General features: G+C 46.9%; 1 protein-coding gene across 1 annotated transcript; it reads right to left on the minus strand.

Annotated features, from left to right (window-relative positions):
• Positions 1–811: 811 nt before the first annotated feature.
• On the minus strand, positions 812–13,601 carry CDHR5 (cadherin related family member 5). The gene is made up of 14 exons (XM_053980570.1): positions 13,523–13,601; positions 13,159–13,334; positions 12,138–12,191; positions 11,711–11,803; positions 11,487–11,585; positions 10,240–10,350; positions 9,714–9,890; positions 9,267–9,357; positions 8,035–8,132; positions 7,503–7,709; positions 6,874–6,990; positions 6,289–6,361; positions 4,178–4,338; positions 812–3,371 (listed from the first exon to the last, which is right to left on the minus strand). The coding sequence occupies exons 1-14, from the start codon at positions 13,599–13,601 to the stop codon at positions 2,781–2,783; spliced, it is 2,127 nt and encodes a 708-aa protein (XP_053836545.1). The 3' UTR covers positions 812–2,780.
• Between the last annotated feature and the right edge of the window lie 1,920 nt (positions 13,602–15,521).

The following is a 15,521-nucleotide window of genomic DNA, read 5'->3' on the forward strand; positions in this document are numbered from 1 at the left end:
CATCCCTTCAAAACTAAACCGACAAGTATCCTCCACACTCTGGTAACCCATGTGCCAGAAGCATTTTTCCCTCAGAAGCAAAAAAAAAGCAAAAGGAGGCATTTGCTATCAGTTATGCCAATGACACTTGATGAAATCCATGAGGTTATTCAGTTCTAAATTAATTTTCAGACACCTGGGAATTTTTCAGTCTGTTTCTGTTACTTCCTGCAGATAAAATGTCTGTATTTACTTGATTTTTTCAATTCCCTGCTTGCACCTCCTGGTTTCAATTCAACTTTAGAGTTTCCCTTGGCAGCTGAGAGGCTTCTTTACTTCTAGAGGCCGAAATGAAGGTGAAACAGGCACATGCCAGGTCTGTGTTACATCAGAAGAGGGTGCTCAAAGCTGGAAAGCCGTGAGGATCCTCTCCCTTGGCATCTGTGCCACTCCCAGCTGTAAAACCTCAAATCCACACTTACCACAGCCATACTGAAACTGCCCTTTCTCCCCATGCAGATTTGCTGACCAGCTTTTTATAGCTCTTCATTACAAGTATTAAAAAGTATCATTCTAATCTGGTACAGAAATAAAAACAGAGCTTGACTGGGGATGGGGTGAAAGAGATTTCTTATATCTACCTGTAGAGTTAAACTTCCAAAAGCACTTGAATGTCTTTGGAGTGTAAGGATGAGACCTTCAAGGCATGTAGATATTTATTTGCCATTAAAAAAAACACTTAAGCTGATCCAATTTTCTAAAAACATTTCTATCAGTACATTTTCCTTTCTTATGCAGATGTTTATAAATGAACACTATTGTTGTACAAGGATGCAAAAACTCTGTCACCCTTCCCAGCCTCAGCAGACAAACCAACCCGTGCAAGCTCACATGGAGTTGAATTTAAAAGGTTAAATTTTCTTCTTGTTCCTTACACATTTTTCTTAATTTCTTCCCAAAAAGACAGGAGTCAAGAACACAGGATCTGGAGGCTTTAACAGGCAATAGCTGGAAGCAGCTGAGCTCTGCCTGCTTCCAAGTTTCATTATTGTGTTGTGCTTCTCCTCACAATAACCACCACTTCCACAGACACAATATTTACCAATCATCTCCTTTGAAATTAAACACTCATAACCCTGAAAAACACCAAATCCCGTGGCTGTATGTCCTGATGAGACCTGGGAGAAAACAAAGACTGTTTTGATGGGACCAGTCCCATTGCAAGAGCATGGGAAGCACACTGGTGAGGGGAAGGAAAGCACCAAGAGCTGAACACAGGTTGCAGTCATAGGGAGCTCATAAATCAGTGTTCCAGCAGAAATCCAGAGTACACAGTAGCAGAGGAATGGCAGACAGACAGCAGAGCACTGGCAGGAATGGACCACACACGGCACAGCCACCAAGGAAACGGAGCAGAGGAGAAGCACTCCAGCTTCTCCCCACATCAGCAACCCTCCCATGAGCAGCATCAGCATGGGGGGGCAGGCGCAACCCTCAGCCTTGCTGGTGGCCAGAGATTTTGGGTTAGCAGTGAGTAGCTGCCAGAGAGTTCTCAGAATCCTGTGGAAAATGCTTCTTGGAGATATCCCAAAGCTGCTGGAGGGATTGTTTATATGGCAAACACTGGCTGCACTCCCCACCCTCCATTACCACACTGTAATTCCTGGGCAAACAGCTTTGCTGCAGGAAGTAGGAAAGCTTCCCATGTCCTGGGCTTGATCTTCAGCACAAACACAGCTCCTGAAGTCCAGGAGGCCAGGGCAGCATTCCTCAGAGAGAGGAGAGCAGGACTGAGCATGGGAACACTGGGATAGGGACATGTATGGCCCAAGAGGATGAAAGCCTCCATGGGAATACATGTGCTCTGATGTTCCTGCAGATCCCAGCAGTCACTCTTTGGTTTCTTTCTCCAGGAGCAGCACAAATCTTGTGCTGATGATCAGAAGATGAAAATGCACACAGCCATGCTCTCAGCTGGTGGAAACCAGCCTAGCTTTTGGCTGCCAACTGGGGAAGAGATTGTTTGATGGGAGGTGCAAACCTAGACAAGACCATCAAATATTTCCTTCCCTCTGCTACCTGGAAACAGAGTACTGATTTGGCACTTGAAGACAATATCTCAGGAGCTCTTTGCCTGACAGATAGCAGATAGACAGCTAAAGTACTGCACAATTAGTGGGTTTATGACATAGAAATTTGATGACAAGTCCTTAATGTGTCCTTGTTTACCAGTGACAAAGGAAACAGCAGGTCCCGAGCGTGGAACCTCCTGGCTGGCAGGACAAGGGCCTGGTGGCACATTCCAGCTGTTTATGCAGGGAGAACAGAGCAGAGCCAAGCACTGAAGTCAGCTCCTGCATAGTCACAGGAGCACCTGCAGGCTCAGAGGGACTTGCTGACACCCTGCTGCAACACCCTAAAGGGAAGAGCCAAACAACACTGGACTGTGCAACAAGATTGCTCCTGTGAGCTGGGCTCACTGCTGCCAGGCCAGGTCAGCTGCAGCTCTGCTGTACCTGCAGCCAGTTTAGGAAAGGTGAGCTCAAGGGACCCAGGGGGAACAGGCAGGAAGGTGGAAAGATGAATCGCTTCACCCTGAAAATCCTAAGTGATATTCCAAGTCTCACTTAAGGGTTAAATTAGCTGTAATTTCTTCTGGCCTTATTTGCTGCATTCAGACAAGCAGGACAGATAACCTCACCCTTCTGCATTCCAGTTTTCCCCCTGAGCAGAAAGATGGGCTTCATGTCAGCAAAAAAACTGAGATTGTCCCATTTTTGGGGGTATGTACCCAATTTCCTTTACACCTCAGTGTCCTCTGTCCCTGCACCTGTGTGAGACATGTTGATTGTCACCTCTGCTGCTGAGGGTGACGAGCTCTCTGAGGAAAAGGACACTCCTGGCTCTTGGTGGTGACAGTCTGTGTCAGAACCTTCTTCCTCCTCCTCCTCGTTCTTCTGCAGATCTTGGTCACTGTCATCATCATTATTGTCATCATCTGCTGCATGGTCCTCAATCACTTCAACCCTCTCTCCAGCCTCGGGGTCCACATCAGTCTTAAACCACACAGCTTTGTAGCCATCATCTGCCACGTGCCTGTCTGTTTTGAGGATTGACTTCACTTCTTTCTCCTGTCCAGCCTCTTCTTCCTTTTCTTCCTTTTCTTCCTCTTCCTGGTCAAAGATGACAGTGGAAGCTATGGAGCCCTTTGGGAGACTCTCCGTTTCCTCTGCACTGGAGAAGTGCAAGGCAAGTGCTGGCTGCTCTGGCGCAGGAGTCTCTCCCTGCACACTGCTGGTTTCTGATGTCTCGTGCTGCTTGGTGCTCACACGTGGCTGTTCATCTTCCTGGTAATATTTGTTCTGGTGACCCTCAGAGATTTCCTTGGAGAGCTACAGGAGGAGAGACACATTGTGACTGTAGTGACAGGACAAGAAATGGGGGGCAGGAGGGAAGGGGTGACTGCAGTGACTGAGCTCCTGCTCAAGAAAGTTCAGCTTGCTTTGCAGTTAGACCTATTTGAAGCCAGGGAAAGCTGCAGATCCCTGGAAGAGACATTTTTTATTGGCTCAATTTCTGGAGTTTTCTCAGATAAGCAGGCTCGTTCTCCAGGAGGGCCGAGCACCAGCACCACACACGTGGGGGTTTGTACCCACCCCATTCTGCAGTGGGATTTCCCTCACTGAGGGACTTTTGTTACCCACCTGAGCCATGTGCTCTGCACTCAGGTCTAGGCTCCTGGCAGGCCGAGCCTATGGCACAGACCAACTTGCCAGTGACCAATCTGCCAGGGACCTGAGAGCTCAGGTGCAGGCAAGTGTCTGAGCCCAGGCTTTGGGATCAGATATGAAGGGACTCTCCTCTCCTTTGAGAGAGGAGGATGGACAGTGGTTTATACCATAGACACGTGTTTTTCAGAGACCACCCCTGATGTGTGCCACTTTTATCCTAGATTTTGTGCTCCATGGAGCTGTGGTGCTCTCTGCTCATCATCCACCACACACAGCTCCAGCCTCAGGGGCAGAAAGAACAGCAGCAAACACCACCAAAGAGGTGCTACCTCTGCAGACTTTGTCTTGGGAGTGATTCACCACCTCCACACAAATGTGTGGTACTTGGGCAGCCCATCCATACTTCAAAGCTTCCTCAGATCCCACTTTCTAACTCTTAGAAGTTCAGGTACAAACAAGGCACTTACCTTTTTCTTCACCAGGAATTTGAAAGATTTTCTGTACCATCTACTGGATTTCCATACCAGCACTCCAAGGAAGACTAAGGCAATTAACAGCAGTGCTGCTAATGTGCCCCCTAAGATAGCCATGTCCTGAGCAGAGTACATCTTGTCAGAGGGGGCTACAGCTGTGAGGAAAACAAACCAGTGTTACAAAGCCTAAAACTGGCAGGCAGCATTTTCCAACACAACCTTTCACTGTGGGAGAAGCTCAAATCAATTTTTGAAAGGCAAGGAAGCATCTTGTGCTGCAGGTCATGGGTCTGATACCACAGAAAATCTTTTTTTGCTGTCCTAAAAGCAGAGGACTTCTTTTTTAATTACACAGAATATTGTAATTTCCAATAAATTCCATGAAGTGGAAATAGCAGCCATTGACAGTGACTTTTACCCCATGATTTAACTAAGTTAATAAATATCTGACTGCATCAGGCAAGCAGATGCTACATGGAGTAAAGTTATTTAGTTCTTTGATTTTCCCACTTTACCCTTTTACACCACAAAGCAAAAATGAGGTTTGATTGTACATCTGTGTATGAAAATGCAAAGCTTCCTTTCATCTGGAAAATCCCCTCCAGTACAGATACAAGAAACAAAAAGCCAGAATAGGAAATAGGAAAAGCATTAGAAAGTCCCCAGGACAAGAAAACCTTTCTTGCCCTTTTGTAGCTGTAGCAATTTTGCCCAGTGTGCTCAGGGGCAGCTTCTGCTTCCAGCAGAAGTCAGTCCAGAGATTGACACCAGAGTGGAAAGACAGTACCATTCTCAGCTTTGCTTGGTGGTGGTTATTCTTTAATTTTTCCAGTTTCATTGTGTAGTGAAAATGACTCTCATTGATGATTAATGAAACAAGGATTTGTTCTCCCACTGACCTGTTTATTATAATGGAATTGGAGTATTCCCTCTGCATTTGTTTCCTCCCTCCATTTATCATTAACACCTTGGCAAGGATTTAGGACCTCAGGGAATTTTTGCTGCTTAATCCTGTCTCCTGGGGAGCCACAGCCCACAGGGAGTCACAGAGCTCTGTAATTCTGCATATTCAACAGCACCATTGCTTTGTGTGGCTTAAGCAGCAAGAGCAGCATTTCTAAATTGCCCAGAAGTGTTGGCACATGCTTGGAGCATTTGTAATTCTGTGAGCTCACACATGAACGAGTTTTATGCTGGGCTGTGCCCTTAAATGGGGTTTCAGTGGTTTTTAGCTGTGAAGTGGCACTGCCTTTAGGGAATCCAAATTTACACCCAGGAACCCACTTGTTTTTCCCACCCTGAAATGGTGGTGATCACAGGGCGAAGTGATGGAACTTCAATCACACATCATCAGGCAAAATCCAGTGGAGTCTGGGCATTGTCTGCCTATCCTGAGATAAAAAATTCATTGCTACTGGTTCATCTGAACTCAAACCATAAAAAGTTTCATGAACTTCAATCCTAATTTATTTATAAGACCAATTTAAGAGTAATTTCTCAGCAGTATGGAAGTGTGAGCTGTTTTTACATTGACAAGGTTAAACAGTAGCCAGAGGGTTATGTATGAAGCCTCATGTCTCTCTTATTACTCATGGGCTGTTTCTCCTGTAAGATCATAAAATCCTGGTGTAAGAGACCCTGACCTGACCTGAGTAGAAAAGACTTGGCTCATGGGCAAGCCTGGCTTTGGGGTGTGCCAGCTGCCCTCTGCTCTGCCTCAGACAGGCAGGAACATTGCAGTTTTCTCTGTGTTTGGCTAAAAAGGAGCAATGATGTACCGAGGTCTCCTTTGCCATGAAAAGACATCTTGGATTATTTCCCAGCATGAAGCAATCAATCCCAGTTTTAGCTTTGGAACAAGAAAAGACACTCCAATACACAGCACCACTAAAGTCTCAGGAGGCTTTTCAAGACATGTGGTGACTATGCTGTGAGAATGTTGTTGGGTGTTTTCCCTCTTAAAGCCACCACAGAACCTCCTGTGGGGTCGGGGTTGGCCTCAGCCCAGGCCCACAGACTTCAGCAGGTGACCCATCATGGCCAGTTTGCCACAGAAATAAAAAAGACTCCCCAGAGCAGAAAACAGAGACCCTCCACCAGCCTACCTGTGGCAAGGATGACCTCCACCACAATTATGGTGCTTGCCTCCTGCAGGCTCAACACATCTTTTCCAACAGCCTATGGGGACATGGGAAAGAGATGGCTTAGGGACTTCCAGATCTCCAGCTCACTCTCAAGGTCTGTGGGGGGCCCTTTGAGGAGAAAGTACCTTGTCCCTATCCTTACCACAGCCATTCACTGTGGCTGGACAAGCTGGTCACAGGGGAACAAGAGCTCTGAAGACTCCCTGCCCTGGGAGTGGATGAGCTGAACCACGTCCCTGCTCTGTGTTCAGCTCCCAGCACAGTGCAGAGCACAGGTTCTGAGGCAGTGTGGGGCAGGAGCAGCAGGTGTTGGCACCTCTCTGTGCTTGCCTGTGGAGCTCCAGCAGTGCTGTGGCCAGGCTGGGTCAGACACCCCACAGGACATGGCACTGTGCCAGGCAAGCCTTAGGCAGGCATGTGGACAAAGGGAACACCCAGCTTCTTACAAGTCTAAAGTTATTGACTGCTTCTTTGACCCGTGCAAAAAGAGGATTTGGATTCCTCCTTTCCACATCCCTGACAAAATACCCAAGAAAGGTGCCCTACCTGGATGGTCACAGTTCCTGGGGACTCCAGCACTTTGTTGGTCAGGATGAGCCCATCCCTGGTTGCGATGAAATCGGTGCTGTTTTTGAGATAGTACTCAATGTTGGGGTTGACTTTCTGAAAGGCCAGAGAGTGGGTGATCAAACCACACTGTGCTTCACATGCATCTTCCCAACACCCCCTTGGCAGGATTTGTCCAAAACACCTGAGGTACGAGCAGGTGTGGAGAGTAATAAATAAACCTGGGCTGAGCAGGTGAGAAAGGCTGAACTCAACTGCATTCACCCTGTTGCTCAGAGGCCAAGAACGTATCACAAAAACTTTAAAAAAATAAAAATCCCAAGTCTTAATCCAGGTTGTGTTGGAAACTTTAGTACTTGCCCAGGCAAAACACACCTATGCAAGTGATGTGTGTGGGACTGGCTTTGGAAGAGGGGAGTCCAGCAGCATCTCCCCATTACATCACACCATAAGTGGTTCTGGTATCTGTGCAATTTCCAAGGGAATATAATATGGAACACTAGAGGACAACACGTGTTTGCCTCTCCACACCTCCCCTCCCTTGTGTTTCCTGATCCTGCTTTAAGCCTGAAGCAGTAAGACATCACAGAGCACTTTTAGTTTCTTACATCAGGGAAATCCTGATCCATTGCCATTATCACCAGGGGGGTGGAAGGATCTCCAGCTTGGTAGACGAAGCTTCTCTGGGGCAGCCCAACATACACTGTCCCGTTGTAGACTCCCTTCTCGAAGTAGGGTGGAAAATTGCTTTTATTGATCACCTTGATCTCTACAGTGGCTACAGAGTATTTCCTTACATTGCTGACCTGGGTGGCCTGGAGAGAAAGAGAGATACCAGATTTCTGCCCCTGATGAGACACAAAAGGACAGGCTTGATCCAAAGCCCGTTGCAATTCCCAACTCAGCAGAACACGCTCAGGGTGAATTTCCTTTGCTGTCACCACCCACACCTGAGGGGAAACTCTCAGCTGCAGGAGTTTTGCTTGTGGGTTGGTGCAGGACATAGGTCAAACATTGGGCCCTTCCAAAGAAAGGGAGTAACCGAGTTTTATTTGACGTCACTGACTCCTGTCACAGCCAGGCTGCTGCTTCCTGGAAATCCAGCTGTGCTTGGTGTCTGGCTGTAATGTCATCACTTACCATAACTTGCAACAGAAAGGAATCTGGTGAAGTCACTATTTTGTTCATGGTTAGATTCCCTGTGTCTGCATCCACTGAGAACACTTCGTTTGTATTCCCTAGGGAAAATGCAAAGACCATTCAACCATCAGATTCCTTCATAAAATGACCTGGAGCTCACAGACTCATTCTTCCACATCTTAGTGAAAATACCCTCAAAAATGCTGTTTTCCTTGCCTGCCTGGCTGCTCCAAAGACTGGGAGTGCTGGCCAGGGATGCAGAGGGATCCATTAGGTATGTGTGAACCCAATTAAATGAGGTAGAACAACAAAGCTTTGCATTTCCAGTGCCTAGGCCCAGAGATTGCCAGTCTAAAGTATGATAAATGCCCAGAGCCTCTGGTGCAATTTGAGTACTGAAAATCTCCATCCAGTTCCCAGTCTGCTCTGGGAATGCTTATTTCTCTCTACTGATTACAAAGGGACTCTAGACACAAACCTTCTACTTATGTACAGGTAGAAATCAGATTCCTACATCTGTGTGGGAATCATAGAAGTACCTATGCTGGATACATGTCAGATAAGCAGAATTTCTAGTTCTCTTCCTCACCCTGAGGCGTTCTGGGCTCTCTCTTGACAAGCATCTGAATCATTGACTGTGGGGAGGGAGGCCACACTCCATCCAAATGCCAATGGAATTTAATGTTCTTTAATACATTTGGTATCAGGAGAATATTCACAGCTGTGCTGCCATGAGGCATAATAGGTAAAGGGAGAGGAAGACTTCACTTGACCAATACGGCCTTTGCCTTGAGTCTTTTGGAATCAAGACTAAACCAGGCCAGATGAGATAGTGGCAGTGTGCTGGGGAATAAAAACGTAATTCTGGGCAATGAATAGAAATTAGGCTGATAATGTGGGAATTTTAGGTACAGCTCAAAGACTGCATGGAAGTAGCATGACCAGATTGACAAAATCACATCTAAAGGCTTAAACATAAAACATGTCTCATCTCACAAAAAAACGAAAATATTTTTGAAACAGATTTCATTGACATTGGTTTGTGGGACTGTAATTATTTTTTTTCTTCCTCTCTGTACAGTCTGTTTCTTCTACTTAATCAACAATGTTCTGTGTTTCTAGTTATGTTTCTGTGACAGAAACAGAGGGGCAAATTCCAGGCCCTCCCTCTTGGCAGGTACCACAGGAGACATGAGCAACGTCCCTTGTGGAAGGTGACAAGGTCTACTCACCCCCAACAATACTGTACACGATCCTGTCGCTGATGGTGTAGTCAGGGTCAACAGCATAGATGGGTCCTGGCTCCAGGAGGAGCGGGTCCATCTGCAACAGCAAGGCAAACAATCACACACCACAAGGCAGGGCCAGGTCAGCAACTCCCAGCCCACAGGAGATCCAGATCCAGATGCCATGGCTCTGCCTGGACAGAATGGGATTTATTGCTGGGAGGTGTCTGTGACAGGGTGGAGTGAAACAGCCTTGAGCTGGTGTTCCAGCTCTTGCCTGTCCTGTGATGTGCTGTAGGAGCAGAGACAAGCCGTGCTGCTTGGGGTGGGGACTGAAGATGATGAAGACTCCATTTTCTGCTGAATCATCTGCATTATACTGGAGACCAGCACAAGCTCATGGAAATGATTCAGTGCTTCCCACTGGGAACAGCTCTGAGCCCTCCTGCTCACCGACATCTCGGAGATGTTGACCCTGCCGTGGTAGGGGCTGCTGATGCAGACACTGGTGTCATTGTAGAGCTGGGTGCAGGGCAGGAACCAGGGTGCCCGGGTGTCACTCTGCTTGATGGTGATGGTTATTGTTGCAGTGACTGTGTTGGTGGGCTCGGAGCTGGTCACAGGCCTGTCCTGCCCCCAAGGCAAAGCACACTCATGAGACACAAGTTTCACTGCCAAAACAAGGCCCATCTGCACAAAAGCAGTGGACTGGGGCCATTTAGCCATTGTCACTCTATTCTGTTTAATTAGAAATTTATGTGAGAGTAGCTAAAGCAGTAGGTTATCTTGTTCTGCTGACAGAAGTGGGCTGACTGCAGGTCTGTCACTGGAATTATGGAGAGGGAAAGGCTGCTCTGAATGCACACCCCCCCCGGCCCCACCCTCCCTCCTGTTATCCCAGGGATGTCCCATCCAGACTCATCCTTCAGGTAAGAGGGACCATGCAAACGAGGCATTCTGTTTTTCCCAAACCACTTACCCTTGCATACAAGAGCAATGTTGTCGAATTAAATTTGTCATAGTCCAATGCTGTTTGTAAATAAATTTCCGGGTTATTAACTCCTCTTATAGCAAAATAACCGTCTGTGTTCTGGCAAGAGAAAAGGAAAACTCCTATAGCAGACTCAATTACAGACACATTCCAAATCCTGCTCATTGCTGTCTTTGTCATCCCAGCTGGACCTTTAATCCTGAGGACCTTGGATGAGGGGCGCTGTGGGAATGTCTGATCTACTTAATTTTTGGTACTGCACACTGGAGTTGCCTGGCTTGTCAGAAAGGTTTGTTCTTGTGAATTTCCTCTCCCAGACCTCCTGCTTTGACTGCCCAGGTGCTCAGCAGCTTCTGGATGAAATCTATTACCTTATTTATTTTCTATATTTAGCAAGTTGCCAACAATCCTTGATTTTGGGTCCCTAATAGCCAACAATCTCACTTCCATGCACAAAAAAGGTCAAAGATGGCTCAGCCTTTGAGAGCTGGCAGGATCACTTGCCTTAGCCTAACACAGCTGGACTTTGAAAGAAACTGTAAAGCCAAGTTGAAGTATCATACATTGCATTTTACTCTATAACCTTCTGCACTTGCTTTGGTTCTTTAATCTTATGCCTCTGAATTTCTAAATCCCTTTGTATTTACACCAATGTGAATGCTCTGATCCCAGAGCTGAAAAACTGGTGGTTTCTGTTCACAGAAACTTAAATTCCCTGGGGATATAGAAGTAACAGAGGCAGTGTCTGCTCTCTCCACAATGCTTTTCAAAAATGCAAACATACATTTGGTTTTTTTCTTTAATTTCATTTTGATTTTAGTTTACAGACAGCCCTTGCACTCTAGGCTGGCATTGGTTGAACTGTGTGCACAATCCATTTCCTGTGCTGCTGTTGGCAGCTAGGGCAAGGACTGCCTTCCCCATCAGACTCAGCGCAATTTTGAGCTCCCTGAGGTACAAAGTCTCCTGATATGTTTACAGATCATGCCAACAAGACTTCCCTGAATCATTACAGCTCTGAACATTCTAGATGAAAGTTTAATCTGTACAGTGCATTAAAAGTGTGAGCCATAAGAGAATTCAATACCTGCAGCATTGATGGCTCTTTTCTGCTAACCCAATCAATGTTTGGGTTTTGTAAAAGTTGAGTGAGCTAAATGCAGCTTCTCCTCAAAGCTGGGGCTCTTCTGAATCCAGCTTCTCCAGAGCTACTCTTTGTCCCCAGAATTGCTCACCTGCACTGTGGTAGCGAGCTCATAGTAGATGGTGTCCAGGTCAGCATCACTAGCAGTTACTTCTTCACGGGCTACAATGGCAGTGTCCACTTCTGTATCCTGAAAAAACCACAGTGTTGTAGTTATTGTCTGTGTGAAATGGATTGAAGTCCTCTCCCTGCTGACACTTCCTCAGTCCCACAGCACTCAGTGAGCAGTGCCCTCTTCCCTTCCCAAAACCTTACCTCTGGGACATTCCTGCTGATGTTTGGCTGTGGAAACACAGGGGGGTTATCATTCTCGTTCAGAATGGTGACTAGGATTTCCAAGGAATCGCTCTGCAGAATGGACAAATCAAAGAATCAAAGACTAAAACAGACTGTTGGGGCTGATCCTGCTTTGCAGAGTGACCAAAGGGGATGGTGTAAGGATGGGGGCCGAATGGGGCTGGGGTTTGCAGCCAGCCCATGTCCTGGGGCAGGATTGTGGGCTTGCTGCCCCCTCCTCCCCACTGGCAGAGTCTTGGCACTCTCTGTGGCTATGAGAGCAGCGTGTCTGTCCACAAAGAGAAGGACAGCTGCCCATCCCACTGTGAGGATTAGGAAGAGCAGAGGGAAGCAGGTGCTGCCTGCAGTGCCTTGTCTCAGGACTCAGCCATGGGAGAGCACTCACCTGGCCAGTAGAGTCCTTGCAGATCAGGTACAGCAGCAGCACCACGGGGTCTTCCTGCATGAAAAACAAACCCCCCACTGAAGAAACAGCCAAAAGAGGACAAATCTGGCTAAAGCAAATGAGCCAAATTTGTGCTTTGCTGAATCAGAAATGCTGGTGGGCTTTATCTTATTTTCAGGTGTATCTAACTTTTCCTTTCTTTCCTTAATGCTGGGATCTTGTTTATGGTGATATCAAAGCACCCCCATCTTCCATGTGCTCTCCCTGCAAATTCCTGTAAGATGTTGGCAGAGCTAATCTGCCATTCTCTCTCACCTCAGGTGAATTCAAACAGATTTATTTTAAAATTGAATAAATCAGAAACATTCTATGCAGCAAGTACAGTGGCACCTGCAGAGTGTTAAGTCTGGTTGTTGCTCTTCACTCAAGCAAAAGTGGGTTTTTATATTGAAAGGGAACTTAAGAATGCCTATGGCTGTATACAGAGCCCTCCAGGGAGCTAAAATAATGTAGCAGCAACCTAAGTGAACACAATGACCTTTTATACTGCCATTCTGCTTAACACAAGATGACAGATTCCCAGAATGATTTGGGTTGGAAAGGGTCTTAAAGCTCATCTCATTCCAACCCCCTGCCATGGGCAGGGACACCTTTCACTATCCCAGGCTGCTCCAAGCCCCAACCTGGCCTTGGACACTACCAGGGATGGAACAGCCACAGCTTCTCTGGGAAACCTGTGCCTGGTCGTCAGCACCCTCACAGGGAAGAATTTCTTCCCAGTATCCCATCTAACCCTGCCCTCTGCCAGTTTGAATTCAGTCCCCCTTATCCTATCATTCTATGCCCATTTAAATGGTCTCTCTCCATCTTTTTTGTAGGCTCCCAAACTCACACAACTGAAATAACTTATTTCCTCTAGAAACAGGTTAAGAATCCCTGGAAGCCCAAGACTCCAGATTGAAACTCATTGCATCCCAGCATTATCCATCCCATCCTTACAGCCTGCCAGCTAAAGGCTTACCTCATAGTCCATGCACTTTGTCAGCTGCAGCTCGGAGCCCTCAATACTGAAGAACTGGCCATCAGGGTAATTGGGATCAATTGTTAGGGTGAAACCTGGCTGCACCTGGGTGGTAGTCACCACATAAGGACACTTATTTTCAGGAACACTTGGGTTGTTGTTACTGACAGAACATCCTGGAAAAACACACAAATAAGATGCAAAATTGCCCAGGATTCACATTGTGAAGGAGTGGGGTGAGAGCTGTGGTCACAAGCTGTGGAGCAAAGGGTTCTTGGAGCGTAGCAACCTCCCACCTGTAACAGGGCCACCCCTTCCCATGGGAGACATTCCTCAAAGATATGCACCTCATGAAAGAGCTTACCTGGCTCCTGTGCCAAAATCTGCGCCAAGAGGGGCAGCAGGAAGAGTGCAGACATGAGAAGCCAGTGAGGAATAGCCATGGTGAGCTGCCAGTTACTGAAAAATCCCTTTTTCCAACTAAGCTGATCTCCCTGTTCTGCCCTGTGCCCTTGTTTGCGTTCACCACTTTATGGCATCAAGAAACACCAGCTGGCTGTGGATTGCCGTGGTTCAACCTTTGCCTCTTTGCCCCATTGGATGACTTATTGAAGGATTTACCAGTCATGGAACACGGTGACACGTAAATCCTTGCTGCTTCTTTTTTCCCTGGATCTTTCCTATCCTAAACTCTCTGTGGCAACAAGGATATAGTTGAAGCAGTTCAGAACTCAGAGCCAAGCCCTTGCCCAGCTAAGCATGAAGGACAAGGGCTGGTACTTGGTAAGCTGCCTGTTTACTCCAGTCTCTCCCACAGCAAAGGGGGAAAATTTGGTTTCTGATGTGCCAGAGATGGGTTCTGTATCCCACAAGGTGAACAAGTGGATCCCAGCAGTGACAAGGCTCACCTGCAGTCCAGAGAATGTCCAGCAACTTTGTAGGGAAAACATATATCCTTTTACTGGTGGCTGCTCCTTGTAGAGATGCTTCCAGAATCTCCCTCCAGGAGATTCCACACCAGGAAATCTTCAACTATTTGAATCTCAGCAGCTTTCTGAGGTATTCAGGGGACCTCATTGCTCTCACTAATCTTTTAAAATTCCTTCTGATTTCAGGAAGTTCTCAGATGCTGCATCTCAGCCAGGCTGTCAACACTCCTTCCAAAAGTATTCCAAAAGGAGTCTTTCCTAGCAGAGACTTCCTATGGACCAAAATGAACAACTGCCAAGGTTTGTTCAGCTCCTCAGTAAGGGAATGGTGCTTAGGTGTGCATTTGAGTGGGAACAGTTCCTTTTGCAGGTGTCAGGTCCATCAGAGATGGTGAAAACTGCTGGAGCAGGATGGGCTGGGCAGGGCTGCACAGCACAGCACAGGATTGCAGCTGAAGAGCCTTATTTTAGAGCTGCTCTCCAAAATCCATTGGTTTTACAGGAAAGCTGGTGTGGCTGTTCCATCAAAGGAGGGCAATCTGCCTGTGTGGCACAGGGACAGTACATAAACCTCATTAAGTGGTGGTAAAAAATTATTCTTCATGGAGCTTTGTCTTTAGCGGCTGTGACAAAACTGGGCCATGAACTCCAGGGGCAGAATGGAAAGCAAACAACGTTTACAGTGAGTATTCTCTGTTGTGTAGCTTTCAGAACATTTCTTTGCCATAAGACCTAACATCTGGCTTTGTTCCTGCTACATGGAGCCCTGATTCTGATCTCTGTGCACAGCTGCACTGTAGGCACTCCCCAGTCCCAGCCACGTGTCCCACCATGCCTCATGTAGGGGAATCCTGGCAAAATGCTCCTCCCCTGCATTCCTAATAATCCAAGACCTTGTAACAGAACCATCCTTATTCCAGTTTCCCAAAGAGCAGCCAAGGCACAGACACAGCTAACAATTTTTATTTGGGATCAGCAGCAGGCAGCCAGATGCCAGCACAGAGTGGAAGGGATGTGCTTCACCCAGGCTCCATCTACTGACAGCAGTTCACGCTTACATACATTTCACTTTGGATAATCTCAGAGGTTTCATTGGTTTTTGACTGTTTTCCAGGATTATTTTTATTTATTTGCCTATCTCAAGAATTTTTTCCTAAGCAAGAGCTTCCCTGTTTATCTTCAAGGCCATACATGTGCAAAGCTGTCTCCTTGGCTGTTCCTTTCCCTTCACCTTCATTCAGAACCATCTGTATCTTCCTTCATGTCTGCAACCAGCTGCTTAGAGAAGGGGCAAAGGTACTGGCTGGTAATGGCAGCAGCCTCCCTGGCATCACTGTCTGAGCGGCTGTGGGAAGGGAAAAATCAGGGACAGTCTATTATTTCTGGGAGCATGAACTGCAGGAAGTGTGATAAGGCCACCCTGTGACATTCCAG

The sequence above is a fragment of the Vidua macroura genome, chromosome 6 (genome assembly GCF_024509145.1).
Source record: "Vidua macroura isolate BioBank_ID:100142 chromosome 6, ASM2450914v1, whole genome shotgun sequence".
NCBI classification, from domain to species: Eukaryota; Metazoa; Chordata; class Aves; order Passeriformes; family Viduidae; genus Vidua; species Vidua macroura.

Excerpts from the sequence above, each read along its gene's own strand:
- CDHR5 (XM_053980570.1), bottom strand. The coding sequence starts at position 13,601 with ATGGCTATTCCTCACTGGCTTCTCATGTCTGCACTCTTCCTGCTGCCC. Across the intron at positions 10,351-11,486 it reads AGCTCGCTACCACAGTGCAG|AACACAGACGGTTATTTTGC; the intron begins GTGAGCAATTCT and ends TTCTCTTGCCAG. Across the intron at positions 7,710-8,034 it reads CCTTTCTGTTGCAAGTTATG|GCCACCCAGGTCAGCAATGT; the intron begins GTAAGTGATGAC and ends CTTTCTCTCCAG.